Source organism: Gossypium arboreum, chromosome 10 (genome assembly GCF_025698485.1).
Source record: "Gossypium arboreum isolate Shixiya-1 chromosome 10, ASM2569848v2, whole genome shotgun sequence".
Classification (NCBI taxonomy): domain Eukaryota; kingdom Viridiplantae; phylum Streptophyta; class Magnoliopsida; order Malvales; family Malvaceae; genus Gossypium; species Gossypium arboreum.
The window spans coordinates 18,031,955-18,049,792 of NC_069079.1; the positions used below are offsets into that span (position 1 = coordinate 18,031,955).

A 17,838-nucleotide genomic window follows, 5' to 3' on the forward strand; every position below is an offset into this window, starting at 1 on the left:
AAAACGAAAATATTATTTCAAACACTAAGATGCAACTGGGGAAAAATACTAATTTGTATTGAAACTCATTTTTAGTATGAAATAAAATCATGAATCATCCATGTGATGCATGCAACATCTCACAAACTTTAGTTATTACATTGATTTGTCTGCAAAGTTACCTAAACTGAATCAAAGATAAATCCTATATCCTATGTGAGGTTGGCAAAGTCATAGTTGGTCCTTGGTTAGGATAATCATCCATAGATATTATTGTATTTTGAGCATACATCCTTTGAACGATAGGAGCCATATACATGCTCTCAGAATTTTGAGGCATTGAATCGGGCTGGTGAGAAGCTGAAGCAATGTTATCATTCCTTCGAGATGTTGCCGGCATGTATAAACTCTCAGAGCCTGGTCGTAATGCAACATCATTCCTTTGAGAGGTCGAACCCATGTGGTCGGACCTGTGAGGGGTTGCAGGTAAATATATGCGCTCAGAAGTTGGGAACATAGGTGCATCAGTTCTCTGAATCCTTTGACCCATGGTGTCATTCAGGTGAGTAGTTGCCATCATGTATATCTGGTCGGAAGCTGGAGAAATGCTTCTGTTCCTGTTTGAAACAGGAACCAGGCCGTCATTTTTATGAGATGTTGGCATATATGCTCGCTCTTGAGTTAAACCTATTGCAGTGTCTGACCTCTGAACAGTTGGAGCTGCATTGTTATTCCTATGAGACGTTATGGGTATATAAATCCTCTCGGTGGGTGCCGAAGATTCTTTCCATTGTGATTGCTGTGTATAAACTCTTTCAGATTGATAGGGTGTTATTGATGACACTCCTTGGCTTGATATATCTCTCTTTCTTCCTTGTGACATAGTTCGGGACATGTCTTGGTTTTCCATATCCATCTCAGATGTTGGAGGTAGAACAAGAGATGCTCCATGATTTGGCAACTTACCATCAGCAGTTGGAGGCAGAGAGGTGATTGTTGGGTTCGATAAATCCCTCTCTGAAGTTGAAAGCAACATTGTGTGATTTGGTGAGTTACCCTCAGATTCTTGAGACAGAGCGGGTGAAACTCTATGGTAGAGTGAATCTCTCTCTGATGATGGATGCAATCCAGAAGAAACTCCCCGGCTTGTCATATCTGTCTCAGACGATAGATGCAAACCTGAGGACACTCCTACGCTTGGTAAATCCCTCCACTGCTGTGCCACCATTCTGATCTGGGTGTAAAAATGCACACCTGACTTTCCTGTAATTCATGAACAAGAGAAACAAAGAATCAAATTTCCGAATACAAGTCAACTAACAGTCATGAGGAAGGGAAAAGAAGCTCCAACCAACAAAATTATTATCTCTGGCCAAAAATGCTTTTGGTCCATTAAAAGAGGAAAAAGGCATTGGAATAGGAACAGGAACATTGATCCCAACCTGAGCCATACACATTTCGAGTTAGACAACCACAATTAGTTCATAGTCATAATAGATCAGATAAGTGCTTAAATAAGATTTGTCTTTTACTATAATTACAACGCTTCTTTGAGTATCACAGCCTCTATGAGAAAAGTGAAGCACTTTTCATTCAGAACAAGCGCATTACTTGGAAAAATACTAGTAACAAAATAATAGTAAGCTCGGACCAACTGGTGCCCCTCTACACAGATCAACATAGCTTCTTTCTTGAATACCACAAATGAGAAATCAAGAGACTCAACTTTAAGAGAGATGGATTTTAAATCATGACAAGACCATAATTTGAACCGTAAAGTTACATTGTAAAAAGGAGGCATGAACATTTGTGAACCACAAAAAGAGCTCAGCACAACACATCTCTAAGGTTACAAGCATGCAAGCCCACTTCATGCAACTATTTTCCCTAGTAAAGCACTTTAAACAAAAAAATCCTTAGCGAACATCTGAAGGTTAGAACTTTATGGCGTATAGACCAGCAAAAACAGGCCGTTGTTTTGCAATGTCAAACAAAAGGATCTACTAACCAGCCCAGACAAGATTTCATTCTGAAACTTCCTTGCAGCATAGCCAGATGATGTGAATATAGAGGCTCCATTCACAGACCTATGAAAATAGCCAAATGTGAATAAAAAGTTGGAGATGAACGAGTCATGAGAACTTTAGATGTGAATTTCATTATCTACGAGAAAATGCATATATTGCTCCTTAATTAACATCAGCCAGATGTACATGCCTGTCAGTAGGTCGCCAAAAGTGCATGAATGTCTCAAGTTTGTCAAAATTAAAAGGTAATCATAATCTATATACGCACATATATATATGTCAATGAATTTACGAAGCCAGTGTAATTTCCACCATATACATACCCCATTGCAACCTGGATTGATCATGTCCTAGTAGAAAGATGCAATGACAGATTGATATAGAAAATTCAAAGGCGTAAACGAGATAAAGAGACTTAGAGTTATGTACTTGTTTCTGTTTACAATGGTTATGGCCTCTTCTAGGTTGTTGGCCTGTTGGTTGTAGAAGAAATGAAAGCTGTTAGCTAAACAGCAACCAATTCCACATATTTAGTACTAAAGTTGAAGTAAAAGCATATGACAATACCTGCATACAAAGGAGAACTGGTCCAAAAATTTCTTCCTGCTCAACACAAGATAGTGTAGTCAAGAACATACCAAGGTCTTTGAGTTAATTCTTCATCCACTGATAATCATAAACAGTTGGAGTTCATTCATCACAAGAATGTAAGGATGGGAAGCACACACACAATAACAAAACCAAAAAAAAAAAAAAAAAGAATACCTTGCAGCACTCCATATTGGATGCAACATCACATATTATAGTAGGACCAATAAAATTCCCATTCTCATATCCAGGAACCTGCAACATTAGAGTCAAGAAAATTTCAAGTTAGATTCTAAAGAAGCCAGATCCCTAGAAACAGAGAAAGAAACAAATAACTGTAGAAACCAGTTAAATCAAAGTCCAGGATCTCCATATAAATATATTTCAATTAGAAGAACTATAAGAAAAAATCAGGAAAAATAGAAGCTGGGAACTATCAGATAGGAAAACAAGCACAAAATAACAAAAAACAAGAAGTGGTCTGAAAGCAGTAGCAATATCTAAATAAAGATAAAACTTGAAGTACACTAATTAATCAACAGAAGGGAAGCTGACAAGTCTTAGCTTCATACACAAACTTCTAGCGGTATTGGTTACATAATTGCTACATGGACCAGGATGGCATATGAGCAGTTATTCTAAGTTGTTTCTAATTATGGATGTTGTATTCAAGTCACTAGTTGATCGGCAACAGCACACTGCAGTTTATTGAGAATCTAACAAAGCAGACCTAACCCTAAAAGCAAGCATATAAAGCAGAATGATGGCATTTGACTAATGTTAGTATTCCAAAAGATAGTATAATTGCCTTAGAAAAGGACTGGAGTGAATGAATACCACAATATTTCTCCCATCAAGAAGCAGCCTAGCACCAGCATCAACACTGCATTGAACTAATCTGTCTATCTTATCCTTTACCTGCAAGATCAATAAGAAAACGGACATAAAAGTAGAGACAAGATCAACAATAATTGTGGCATCTAAAGTATGCATGATACAAGAAAGATGCAAAAGTAATCAGCTGAAGCATGTTCTGACTTCCATATAAATTTTTATTTAAAAGAGAAGTCAGCCAAAAACTTCAGTCCACTCTGAGAATGCAGATTGAATTTGAAAAGTCTTGAAGCTAGGTCTTTTACCTCTTTACTGATCACTGGACCAACATCTGCGCCAGGATCTGATCCTACATTCACTTTAAGTGCTTTGGCACGCAGCTTAAGTTCTTCTTCCCTGAGCATGTCAGGAGAACACTCAAGTTGATATATCTTATTTGCATCAATTAGGTTTTATTTCATTAAAGAAACTATCATACATTTCTACTTATCAACAAAAAATTAATTCCAAGAGTGTTAAACCATAGACTGGAGGAAAAGACAGTTATATTTTAAGGAAAAGTGCTGCATAGAATTGTTCACCTCACAAGAAGATGACTCTGCTTACATACAAGTTTATTTTTCAAAAGATAAATTTTTGGAAGACTTTTAAGATATAACGAACACATACATCTATTGTCCAGGTTTATTACCATAGAAGCTCTAGCTAGGTTTCTGAAGAAAAATGTTAAAAGTTTCCTTTGTGGGCAAGACAAGAAGTCAAAGGTGCCAAAAATGGAAAGAAGACAAATAAGTTTATTTTAGTAACACTCCTAATTAGAATAATTTATTTAGCATGTATTTTATTGCAATTAAAAGTCCTAAATTTAGTTTCTTATTCTCCAAGAATAAAACCCTATGTAAACTCAATTTAAGGGGACAATTGCTAGTAATAAAATAAGACAATTTATTACAAGTTATAGAGGTTTAAGACTCTTTTCCTAGCGAGCTTCCTTTGATGAGTTCCATATATTATTAATCCTAGGTTCTTCACGGGGTAGGAATTATTACAAGGGTGAGGCTTTATCAATCGAAGCAAGTTTTCCCGAGAGATGCACGGTCACTCAATCCATAGCCCATGAACATAACAAATTGGTATCAAAGCCAAATACGAAACAACAATGGTAGAAGCTGAATCACAAATGGCAACAAGTGTCACACAAATCAGGGAAAAAAATGGGAAATCAGTTGCAACTACTGTTGCTACAATTGTAGGAACTTCTTGCTGATTTCAACTAGAATTGCAGGGAGAAAAAAACCGTCCGCTGGAGTATGGGCAGCAGTAACCATTACAGAACATTCAATTGAATGCCAATAGGATCTGGAGTGTTATCACGCTAAATAAAGCTTAATTTTCCAACCTTTGATGGGTAGGAGAATCTGTTAATTTGGCTACACCGATGCAAGAAATTCTTTTCCAATCAGTGGATAGTGGAAATAGAAAAGGTATGTTTGCGACTTTTCACATGTTGGGTGAGGCGCAATTATGGTACCATCAAATGAACCAGGAGGAAACGGATCTCATATGGGAGATATAAGGAATGCTGCACTTTGAGGTTTGGCCCACCACTGCACAGTAACCCTTTAAGTGAACTAGTTAACTTGAAACAAACTAGAACGGTCGAGTATCGACATTAACTTCAAGTGCTGTTGGCACGAGTTAGAATAGTGTGTTGAAATATGTATATATTTTAAATTTATTTAGGTAGATAAATTTTATTCGTATTCTAGGAATATTTTTATTTTATCTTTTAGTAGTTTATTAGAATAAGGGAACTATTTTCCCAATTAGGATTATGACTGTTTTCTCTATTTAAGTTCAATTCTTTAGTTAATAATAATAGAACAATTTTATTAAAATCTCTAGTAACATCATGGTTAAACCTTGGTGCGATCACTGCAAAAAATATTGGCACACTCGAGAAACGTGTTGGAAGCTCCATGGGAAACCGACAAATGGAAGGAAAAAGAGTGGCAATGGTCGTGGTTCACAACCAGAGGATAGCAGAGCTTTCCAAACAACTAATGGAAATTATGAGGGCCAAAGTTCTCTGGAAGGGTCTCCATTCACTAAGGAACAATTAGAGCATCTACACAAGTTTTTTCAATCACCACAATTTCGGATGAATTCTTCTATTCCTAGCTCATCCAATAATCCTTCTTCCTTTTTTGCCCAATCAGGTACTGATTTTTCTGTTTTTTTTCAGTGTCAAGCCTTATAAAACAAACACGTGGATCGTTGATTCTGGAGTTAGTGATCACATGACTAGTAGTCATTCTTTTTTCAACTTACACACATTGCGCGGGAAACAAAAAGATCAAAGTAGCAGATGGGTCCTTCTCGGAAATAGCCGGGAAAGGCATTAAAATTTCATCTTCCTTGGTTTTACATGATGTTTTACATTTGCCAGTCCTCAAATTGTCATGTTATATTTGACTCCTCTATGTGTAAGTTTCAGGATATGGTCTCGGGTAGGATGATTGGCAAAGCTAAAGAATTTGATGAAATTTACTTTCTTGAAGACGATCATCTAAGTCAACCAACAACTACTTTATGTTTAAATTCTATTTATGATTTTGATAAGGTTATGATTTGGCATTATAGGCTTGGACATCCTAATTTTTACTATTTAAGATATTTGTTACCTAATCTATTTAAAAATAAAAGTCCTTCTTCATATCATTGTGAATTGGCTAAACATCATCGGTCATTCTTTCCACCTCAAAAGTATAAAGCCTCCAAACCTTTTTCGTTAATTAATAGTGATGTTTGGGGACCTTCAAGAGTCTCAACTTTTTCAGGAAAACGCTGGTTTGTCACATTTATTGATGATTATACTCGAATTTGTTGGGTGTTTTTATTAAAAGATAAGTCTGAAGTTAAAAATGTGTTTCAGTCTTTTTATGCTATGGTGGAAACAGAATTTGGTGTGAAAATAGAAGTATTTTGGACTGAGAATGGTGGAGAATTTTTAGCGACCAATTAGGTGTTTTCTTAACCAAACATGGAATAGTCCACCAAAGTTCTTGTACAAATACACCACAACAAAATGGGATTGCAGAAAGAAAAAACTAACATCTTTTGGAGGTAACTAGAGCCTTGATGTTCACTAGTCAGGTACCACATTATTTTTGGGGCGAAGCCTTGTTAATAGCTACATATCTTATTAATAGAATGCCCAGTAAAACTCTAAACTATAGAACTCCTTTTCGTCTCTTTAAAGATAACTTTTCTAACTCTAAATTGATCACAGATTTATCCCTCCAAATTTTTGGGTGTAGTGTTTTTGTTCATCTTCACAACCAAGGTAAACTAGATACTAGAGCAAAAAAATGTGTCTTTGTTGGCTATACTTCTAATAAAAAGGGTTACAAATGTTATGATCCAATTGATAGGAAGATTATTGTTACCATGGATGTCATATTTGTTGAAACATAATCTTATTTTGACTCTAATCTTCAGGGAGGGAATAATTCTAAGGAAGATTCTATAATTGATCAAGAAAAGACTAGGAATATACAACATAGGGATTCTAATAATAAGGAAGGCGAATTTATGATTAACACAGAAATTAATGATGTTAATGTTAATGAAAAGGAGTATGAAGGTGTAGAGTCTGATCATGAAAATAAAGAACAAACAAAGGAGTTACTTGTTTACTCAAAAAGAAATCGAAATCAAGAAAGTGGAATCCACCAGATTCATCACCAAGAACCCGACCCGCAAGATCCTGTAAAAAGTTCAGGTAAAGCTCATAATCCAGCCAACGAATTTTCTGATTTAGATATTCTAATTGCCAAAAGAAAAGGTGTTAGAAATATTGTCAAATATCCTATGTCTAACTTTGTATCTTATAAAACCTTGTCTTAGACATTCTCAACCTTTGTTTCGTGTCTCGATACTGTAAAAATACCCAAAAATGTGAAAGATGCTTTACAGGTTCCTGAGCGGAAGGAGGCTAATTTAGAGGAGATGCACGCTCTTGAAAAAACAGATATATAGCAAACAATGGAATTACCTGTAGAAAAAAAAAACAGTGGGCTGTAAATGGGTGTTCACAACCAAATTCAAATCAGATGGATCTTTAGATAGATACAAAGCCTGGTTGGTGGCTAAGGGGTACACTCAAACATACGGGATAGATTATCTTAAAACATTTGCTCCAGTAGCCAAATTAAATTCCGTTAAGACTTTTTTTATCAATTGCTGTTAATCTTGATTGGTCTTTACAGCAGCTAGATGTGAAAAATGCTTTCCTAAATGGGAAACTTGAAGAAGAAGTTTACATGGATCCTCCTCCAGGTTTTGAAGAAAAATTTAGAACTCGAGAATGTAAAATCAAGAAATCTTTGTATGGTCTAAAGCAGTCTCCTCAAGCTTGATTTGAACGGTTCACTCAATTTGTTAAAAACAAGGTTACTCACAAGGGCAACCTAATAACACAATGTTCTATGGACATTCACAAAAAGGTATAATAGCAGTTATTATAGTTTATGCCGATGATATCATTCTTACAGGAGATGATATGGATGAAATAAGGCGTCTCAAGGAGCATCTAGCATTGGAGTTTGAGATTAAAGATTTGAGATCAAAGACCTGGGTCCTTTGAAATACTTTCTTGAAATGGAAGTTGCTCGATCAAAGAAGGGTCTTGTGGTCTCTCAGAGAAAATATGTGATTGATCTTTTAAAAGAGGCTGGGATGAATGGTTGCCACCCAGCTGACACACTAATTGATCCAAATGTAAAATTCGGAAATAAAGAAGGTCGATTAGTTGATAAAGGGCAGTACCAAAGATTAGTTGGTAAGTTAATTTACCTATCACATACAAGGCCAGATATAGCTTTTGTAGTGAGCTTAATGAGTCAATTTATGCACTCTCCAATAGAGGAACATGAAGAAGCAGTGTTTCAAATTCTAAGATACTTGAAGAGTTCACTTGGAAAGGGCTTATTCTTCAAGAAATCCGAACAAAAAGGAATTGAAGCTTATACAGATGCAGATTGGGCAAGCTCAATAATAGATAGAAGATCTACATCAGGATACTGTACATTTGTTTGGGGAAACCTTGTGACTTGGCGAAGCAAAAACAAAGTGTTGTAGCAAGAAGTAGTCAGGTGAGTTTAGATCAATGGCTCAAGGCATTTGTGAAATGATGTGGTTAAAAGAATTATGGAAGAGTTGAGGAAACCAATAACTTCACCAATGAAGTTGTACTGTGATAGCAAAGCTGCCATTAGTATTGCTCACAACCCAGTCCAACATGACAAAACTAAACATGTTGAGATTGATAGACACTTTATCAAGGAGAAGGTTGAAGAAGGCCAAGTGTGCATGCCGTTTGTTCCTTTAAAACAACAGACTGCTGACATACTCATCAAAGGACTTTCTAAAACAAGCTTTGATTTTCTTGTAAGCAAGTTGGGCATGATTGATATATATGCACCAACTTGAGGGAGGGCGTTGAAATATGTATATATTTTAAATTTATTTAGGTAGATAAATTTTATTCATATTCTAGGAATATTTTTATTTTATCTTTTAGTTGTTTATTAGAATAAGGGAACTATTTTCCCTTATGTTTTAGTAGTTTGTTAGAATAAGCGAACTATTTTCCAATTAGGATTAGGACTGTTTTCTCTATTTAAGTTCAGTTTTTTAGTTAATAATAATAGAACAATTTTATTAAAAGCTCTCTTGGAAACTTTCATTGTGGAGTGGACCAACATGTCAACTTGTTTACTGCAGGATTAACGGATTTAGTTAGGCTTGAAGCTAAGATGCAAAATCACCCAAATCTTGTTCAAGCAATGAATTTGGCATAGGCCTTTGAAAAGAAGCAATAGCTAGCAAGTGTGACAAGCATGCTAAAAGAACCCTGACAAACACAGGCTTGAATACTAAAGGCACCAACATGGCTGTGACAATTTCCTCTTCGATCGCTAAAAACAACTTTGGGCATGACAGGTGACAGTAGTAGCTTCAAGTCTGATTAGTGCGAACCCTCCTTTTGTTAAAAAGTTTACTTGTGCAGTGATGGCAGAACGAAAAGTCTAGGGACTTTGCTAAAATTGTACAAACCATACTTATTCAAGCACCAATGTAAAAAATATATATATTTTTTGGTTGAAGATAAAAGATCCTAGCGAAGTGGTACAGAACCAAGACGAGAGTAGGGTACCTAAAATATCCTTACATGTGATAACAGGCCCAAAAAAGCGTGAACTAAACAATCCCGAGCTTGCAGACAAGCTCTTTTCCAAGAGAGGAGTGATGTCATGGTTTCCTTTGAGCAAGATAATAAGTCAAAGGCATCAAAATGGAAAGAAGATAAATAAGTTCATTTTACTAATAATCCTAATTAGAGTAAATTATTTAGCAAGTATTTTATTGCAACTAAAAGTCCTTAATTTTAGTTTCTTATTTTACAAGAATAAAATCCTATATACCCACTATTTGAAGGGACAATTCTTACTGATAAAATAAGACAAAAATAATTCCAGTTTGTAAAGGTTAATCATAGATTCTTCTTGAGTAAGGAATTGCTACAAAAGTAAGGCTTTATCAATTGAAATAGGTTTCCCAGTGGGTCACCTAATGACTCAATCCATAGCCCATAAACATAACACAAAACCCTTTAAGACATCAATGTAGAAGTTCAATCCTTTCATATTTCCTAAAAATGTAGGGATAATTAGTTACTACAATCTTTTTAATACAGTATGAGAGCATAGGTCTCACATTCAAACCCTAGAACTTCACCCTTTCCATTAATTCTTCACCTGGTGTCTTGCAAATTAAACTGTATATCCACTATTGTTTAATAAGTCTTTAGCTGGCATGGTTCTTCCATGCTTTTGGCCATGTGCAAGGCCGATTAATCAATTGTCTAGCTGGCATGTAGGACTAAAGGAGTGTACAAGAACTTAAATATAGAAAAAGAAAAAAGGGGGTCACTTATATCAACTTAATCATCTGCTATAATCAATCAACCAACTCTTTCTTTACCAAGACCTATAAAAGTGTTGCCAACAACCTCTTGGCCTAGTGGCAAGAGTATTACGTTGTAGGGATAAGAGCTTGGGTTCAATCCCAAGCAACCCTATCCCCACCCCCAACTATCAAAAAAAAAAAAAAAACCATAAAAGTGTTCAATAAACTTAAAAGAGGAATTCTTGAAGCAACAAAATGGATAATATCAAGCAAATTGTATTCACATCCATTGTAGGTTGTGACTCCTGTATGTCCATAAAAAGAAAAACTTCAGATGAGAATTTCTTAGGGATCTCGCATAACATTGATCTACTAAAACAACTTAAGGACAAACTTAAGCAATCGAAATTGACAACTGAGCTGCAATTAGGCATCCAAATAATAAGAAGTACAAACTTAATGCAACCAGATCTCAAGCTAATCAGTCAAGCTATACTCAATTTAGTAGCTTGGAAAAGCAAATGTTCCAGGTAAAGAAATCATAATACCATGGCATTGAACCTCCAACAAAAACAGCTGTACTTAGACCCATGCATCTCTGCCCGGTAGCACCAAATCCCTCAGCAACTAGAGCATTCAATGTAGCATCTATGCTTGCATCAGACATTATAATCGCATGATTCTTACCACCTATAGAGGACTAGAAAGTCAAAAGAAGAACCAGTTAACTGCTAACTTCATGCAAATTTTATCCTTTCAATAAAGTCTAGCAAAAATAGGAACATAGAGGGCAAGATGGAGAGAATCTACCTGAATACGTTTCCCTGCAGCAGCAGCCCTAGCATATATATGTATGCCAGCCTAGACATAGAAGAAAAATGAAGTATAATAAATCAATAAACAGATTGATGCCACAGTAATTGAATTTTTCTTTCATCTTTCGTTTGGGGGTGAGCATAGAGATTGGAAGTTGTACCATAAGTTAAACCCTAAAGTGTTTCACCTCAAAATAATTGTTTAGATGGCTCTGTATTGCTTATATAACTTACCGTGTTAGAACCAACAACTGATATAGCTTTTATATCCTCATCATCACAGATATAATTGACAATATCCTGCGTATATACAGAAACCAGAAATCCAGTCAGAGAAAAATTAAAAACATAACTGGAAGTTTCACCAGTAGAGTAAGAAAAAAGGATGATAGAAGCTAGGGAAAATAGAATGAAAAGATTATGTTAACAAAGTTTCTCAGGTAGAGATGGAACTGGGTCTTGCACTCTACTCTGATCTCTTTCAAGAAAATCCCATTTGAGGTAGGAGAGGCTGCCGGGAACTCTTGGGATATATGATTTGAAATCGTAACCAGTTGCCATACTTGAATTATGTTTAACAGAGATAATGATGCACTTAAACTTGCACACGCAACATGACAAAGCTAAAGCATATCAGCTTAAAAGGATAACACTACCTAGGGAATGAGGTTGATGAGAGTTAAGTGACAACCAAAGTTAAACCTGGCAACTTCCTGCAAGCCTATGGCACACAGAAAGGGCAATGAATGATTACCACCTACTAGACCTACAGAAAAGCCCCTTCCACAAGCTACCTACACTCAAATAAGTGATGCAACTTAGATCAATATAGATCAAAAACTAAATGACTTGAACACAAAGTTTAACTTCTCATTCTTCATCCAATTATTGGCTTGCGCTTCAAAAGATACAGGAGCTGCTTGTTAGCTGAAAACAGGATGAGGAAAAATGCTAAGTAGACAGAAATAAAGCACAGGATAGTGGCCCATCATAAGTACTGGAACCAGTAAGGTATTTAGAAGATGAATATGAAGGAAATCTTTTCTACTACTTTTTCTCTTAAAAGTACCCAACTCAGCACTATCTCCTGAAATAGAACTACAAATTTCTGTATGTGTAATTGCCATCCAGAAGAGTACACATGTAAATGCCATACACTTGGCCTTATCGCAAAGCCTAATTCAAGTATTCAACCAGAATGACTACCCAAGGAAGCTAAACTATCTCTTGCAACATATATGTAATAATAATTAAATGTCCAATTCACTTCTCTCAAATGTTTACAATGGTAAGTTTTAACAACCAAAAAATAGAAGGCTCCTAGGAAGGAAAGCATACATCGGTTCCATGAACAATATTTAGGACACCATCAGGTAAACCAGCCTCCTTTACTAGTGCTGCCAGGATTGTTGAAGCCCCTGGAGGAGGAAAAGAAAATGGTTTTGACATCATTAACACACTTAAGAAAAGCAAGAAAGATTGATGTCCATGGTAAATGTATTTGACAAGATTAGAGGTGATTATACATGGTCCAATCATTACTATATGTACACAATTCTTTCTTCTCTGTTTTCCATTTTTAAGGAGTACATCTTGTCAATATTTCATTGACATTCTGCTTGAATGTTAATATCTGATAAAATGAAAAAATAAAAAGGGTAAGAATGCAGATTTTACTTGTTCACTTGATATGTAAATACTTGAAGAAACCTTCAACCTTAACAAAAGATGGAACCCTAAGATATTACTCTGATCACAGAACTTAACTACCTGATTAACTTAAATCTAGTTTTGGCCAACACAAAGGGATGGTTGCTTCATTTGTTCAGTACTGTGTCAGAAAATTAAGTTTCAACAGCCACGGCCCCATTTAAAATAAAAATAAAACAGACTAGATAGAAAAGGTTCACCTGGATTTTTCTCACATGGCTTAAGAACAAATGTATTCCCACAAGTAACTGCAATAGGAAACATCTACAAAAGATATAAAAATGTCATAACAAGGAAACAATGAGAGGCACAAAGCAAGTTACATGATGGGAATACAAAGAGCTTAAGTAGACAAGCTACACTGCACATAAAGAAGAGGCCAGTGGAGAACCATCAAATCAGCCCCATCTCAGACTCTGAATCACTCTATCATGGAATGCTAAAGAACAATGAAATGCTTAACATAACCAAGCAAATATGAACACAAAAAGAGGAAGCATGTCAATGTTCAGAAGCAGATATCTAGACAGGATGAAGAACCAAAGCTCAAAAAAGGAAACAAGTAGCAACCAAACATACCCACAAAGGGATCATTGCATGAAAGTTAGAAGGACATATCCCAGCACAAACACCAAGTGGTTCTCTAATGCAGAATGTATCAATTCCATTAGAAGCATTTGGCACAAATTCTCCCATTTGAAGAGTTGCCACTCCACAAGCATGTTCAACAATCTCTACAACCAAAAGAAAAAAGAATGAAATAAAATCTACTGGCTATTTAAGTAAGGGAGGTTTATGAAATGGCTCCACTTAATTTATTAATAGAAACCTCTATTTATAAAGGTAAAGATAGATGATTACATTTAAATAGAAATAAGATAAAACAACAATTTAAAACTAGGATAAAAGATAATAACAAATGTGTTTGAATCTTTCAAATCCTAAGATTACATTATTATACTCCCACAAGATTGATGGTCGGTAGAGCAGCAATCTTACCAGCCATCAATCTTTGATTAATAATGACAAAAAAAATGCAAAAACTTATGGGAAAAAGATGGAGTTTCCACTGAGAACACTATGAAGCTGGGCTCTTATGAGTTATGGCAGCAAAGAACTAAATTGGGAATATTGTGATTTTGGACATTATGCAAATTGTGATGTATTGTGAGCATGAAACTCGCCATTTAGAGCTAGTAGATATGAGCCAATAATTGGCTGGTAACTAAGAAAGCCAATTGGTTGGCTTTGGTGAGCAAGAGTTGGCATTGTTTCAACCGAAAAAGTAAATAGTTGGAGCTATATGAAAATCCAAGGATATGCGCTTAGATACCATATTGAAGTAAAAGGAGACTTATGAAATGGCTCCACTTGATTTATTAATAGAAACATTTATTTACAGAGGTAAAGATAGATGATTACAATTAAAATAAAAATAATATAAAACCATAATTCAAAACCAGGATAAAAGATAATAACAAATCTATTTGAATCTTTAAAATCCTAATATTACGTCATTAATGGCCTAATACTGGTTGTAACAATCTCTTAAAATGATGGGACAAAGTCAATAGAGTATCAGCAATGACTACCTAAACCGCGCAGCACATCACCATGGGCACACTTTAATGTCCTGCCCTGTTCCGTTGTAATATTCATTGCGAGCTTATCCTGTGGATGGAAGAGAATAACCAAAGATTTTGAATATGAAAATAAACTATGTTCAAAAAATAAATTAATGAATAACAACAGATTCAGTAATCCCTACAATATTTCTATGGATGAGCTCCTGGAGCTTGAACATGATGCGCTGGCGAGCTGTAACTGGAGTATTCTTCCAAGAGGGAAAAGCTTGCTTGGCTGCATTAACTGCATCTTTAAACTCTTCATAGGTAGTTGAAGGAACTTGACAAATAACCTCTTGTGTTGCCTAATTAAAACGTCTTTGATATAAAAAAATGCATCAAAAAGGGTGAGAAAGAGCAAATAACAAAGTTAGCTCATCCACTTACAGGGTTTATTACGTCAATGACCATGGACCCTAGTGAATCCACAAATTTCCCTCCAATAAAATTAGGAACTTTTACCTGTAGACAGATAGCAGAATGATCATAGAGGACAGATATGAGCACATCACCACAAACATAGAAACACAAATGTACACATGCTAAAATATACAGAGAACAAGAAATCAAAAAAGTCACATCAAAACTCACCAGTTGGTTGTTTTGCTTTAACAACTCTCCAGTGGAACTGCCATTAGAGTTTACAGGAACAGATCTGTTAGGCCTCCATGATTTAAAATTTTTCTCTGCAAGAAAACACTCATACTATGAAGAAAATCTCAAGAAATGAAATGTACACTCATTTCAGAAGTATATTCTCTGAGAGGGGAGCAGAAATAGATTTATCATTTAAAACCTTACTAGTCCCTATGGAATGAAATTTATGATAGGACATGCTCCCACCTAGGGTAAACTGCAGTTTATAATAGATTTATAATAGCTGGGTCAATATTGATTGCAAACCTGCCTAGTAATATCTGACAATTGGATGATAAATTGCAAAGTAATCAATACCAACCAGCTATGAACAAACAGAATTCGAGAGGCCAGGTTAAAGTAAAATCTCTACTTTAAATACAAAAAAGTAAAAATAACAATGGGAGACTAACCTGATAAATTTCCTTGACGAATCTTGGCTTTAAGGTTGTACAAATGCCTTGGAGTTGACTGCAACTCTGGATTAGTTTGTTTCAGAGCCTTGAGCACTTGGCGTGGTTTTATACCAGCTTCAGTCATTAATTTGATTTGCCTAATTTCTTCCTCGGTAAAACGACGACTATAAGGATGCTCTGACATATCTTTTAAAGGCTCATGGTTATGCTCCCCATTTTTAATGGTGAGAACCCAGGAATCATCTTCCTTTTTTCCTATAGCCTCAAAAGGACAGTTTATAAGTCTTGAGCATGCTTTCCTTTTGCGTTTACTTTCATCAATCTTACGCCTATTGCGATAAATGCCTCCTCTGTCACATCCAAGGATGACTCTTCTGTCTTTCCTTGACTTCTTAATAGTCACTACATATCCTTGGCTAGCCCCAAAGTCCCGCACATGTTTAATGAGCTCCTCACGATCTTGAAATATTCCAGGAGGTGGAGGAAGCATATTTTTCTGTCCACTAAAAGCCGCCTGACTTTGAGCGTCCATGCCCAGTGGCAGGAAGGAAAACCCCTGAAAAACAGTTACAAGCAAAAGGTCAAGAATTTAGGTGGCAAGTAGTGCACGAAAACACAGAAGCTATCAAGACTCTTTAAATTTCTTTTTATGAAAGATAAGAATACAGAGTTCCTTTTCCCTTCTTTCTTCAACTATGTGGTAACAGGAAAAACTCAGGTATCCACTTTTCTGTCCAATCTTACCTCCTGGTTAAGACTTTTGGCCAATCTATTCATATTGAATCCAATATTACATATAAGTACTTCGAAACATGCATAATACAGTAAGATGTTCATTTGACGTAGCGGCAACAACAAAGTCCAACCTTTAAAAATTTATGTTCCAGACATCAGAGCTAGCACGAAACTTTAGGAGGGAGGGAAATTCTTTTGAAAAGCCAATTTTATACGTTTTCAGCTCAAATATTTGGCAATGAAATATCACAAGGTGAAATGAGTTCTGCCATTTCACTTGTCCAATACACTATGCCCCATAACTCAGTGTATAGAATATATTTCCACTGATGGAAACATGTATCAAGATTATTCTTTTTCTCTGACAGGGAGCTAAAACAATATTGTAGCAGAACAATCATATCACACTTGACAGATTTTCCTTTGTGTTGTAAAATCTAAATTCGTAAACCTTTCACAAACTCTACCAATAAGAAAAGTAACAGTCCAAAATATTCACTCTAAATCACACATTAACATGGGGGAAAACAAAGACCAAAATGTTTAAATTAACAACACAGGAAGCAAATATCTTAATCCAAGATGGGAATTCAATTAACAAAAAGAAATATAAACAAATTTACAATGCAAAGTAACTTACTTGTCGAGAATATCACTGTGGGAATTTGTATTCACGGAAGTAAAAGATTGCACCCTGTAAACCCTCTCAAAATCTAGAACAAGTAAATTGAGTAGGTTATATTTAAAAAAAGAAGAAGAAGAAGAAGCAAAACTAAAGAATTATAAGAGAAGTATGAGGAGAATGATCTGATTAATAAAGAAAAGTAATATAAACACACACAAACAATAAAAAAAAAAGGAGATGAACAATAAAAAAAATGCAGCAACCCAGTGACTGGAGAAGTTATTAGAACACTAAAAATGAGCTTACATTTTTATTTGTTCTATTTTCTGAAAGAGGATAATAAGGAAACCCAATAATCTGAGAGAAAGTGGGAAAGTGGGAAAATTTGAAGGTTTCGGCCTTTTAGATTGGGGCGGTGAGAGAGGTAAATATGGGGAACGCCTGTCCTCCTATACTAGGCTACTAGCTCCCCCAAGTCCGAACCAGTGTTCGTGGACTTTCACGAATTTGGTTTTCACGCGCACTTTCAGCGTCAGGGGTTTGAACGGTTCTGATCTTAAAAAATCATTAAACGCTCCTTGGGTCGGACCGGGTATATAAAGCTCGGGCCAAGCTTAAGCACTGTATTAAAAGGTTTTGGTAAAAGTACAAGGAAAGCCCCTGTAAGAAATGGGTAAATTAGCCCTTATACATTTCAAAAAATGTAAATTAGTCCCTCCAGTAAATTCTAAGTTAAATGATTACGTGGAATGTTAATTTAAATGGTCAATTAATAATTTAGCCCTTGAAATATAGCTAAAATATCATTTTGATTTTTAAATTTTTCTTCACAATAATTTTAATTTTTTAAATCTTAAAATAAATATAAATTATTAA

The 17,838-nt window shown here is 35.5% G+C and overlaps 1 protein-coding gene across 1 annotated transcript; it reads right to left on the reverse strand.

The window, feature by feature from the left end:
- Nucleotides 1-52: 52 nt before the first annotated feature.
- LOC108460591 (methylmalonate-semialdehyde dehydrogenase [acylating], mitochondrial-like) lies at nt 53-17,531 on the reverse strand. The gene is made up of 21 exons (XM_017760137.2): nt 17,269-17,531; nt 16,978-17,050; nt 15,600-16,158; nt 15,142-15,236; nt 14,938-15,012; nt 14,694-14,855; nt 14,518-14,596; nt 13,505-13,659; nt 13,126-13,189; nt 12,554-12,633; nt 11,450-11,515; nt 11,211-11,261; nt 10,949-11,100; nt 3,734-3,824; nt 3,432-3,512; nt 2,772-2,849; nt 2,574-2,609; nt 2,436-2,479; nt 1,988-2,066; nt 1,331-1,421; nt 53-1,242 (listed from the first exon to the last, which is right to left on the reverse strand). The coding sequence occupies exons 3-21, from the start codon at nt 16,132-16,134 to the stop codon at nt 185-187; spliced, it is 3,072 nt and encodes a 1,023-aa protein (XP_017615626.1). The 5' UTR covers nt 16,135-16,158; nt 16,978-17,050; nt 17,269-17,531; the 3' UTR covers nt 53-184.
- Nucleotides 17,532-17,838: the final 307 nt, after the last annotated feature.

Excerpts from the sequence above, each read along its gene's own strand:
- LOC108460591 (XM_017760137.2), bottom strand. The coding sequence starts at position 16,134 with ATGGACGCTCAAAGTCAGGCGGCTTTTAGTGGACAGAAAAATATGCTT. Across the intron at positions 12,634-13,125 it reads GCCATGTGAGAAAAATCCAG|GGGCTTCAACAATCCTGGCA; the intron begins GTGAACCTTTTC and ends TTCCTCCTCCAG. Across the intron at positions 2,067-2,435 it reads ACCATTGTAAACAGAAACAA|GTCTGTGAATGGAGCCTCTA; the intron begins GTACATAACTCT and ends CTATTTTCATAG.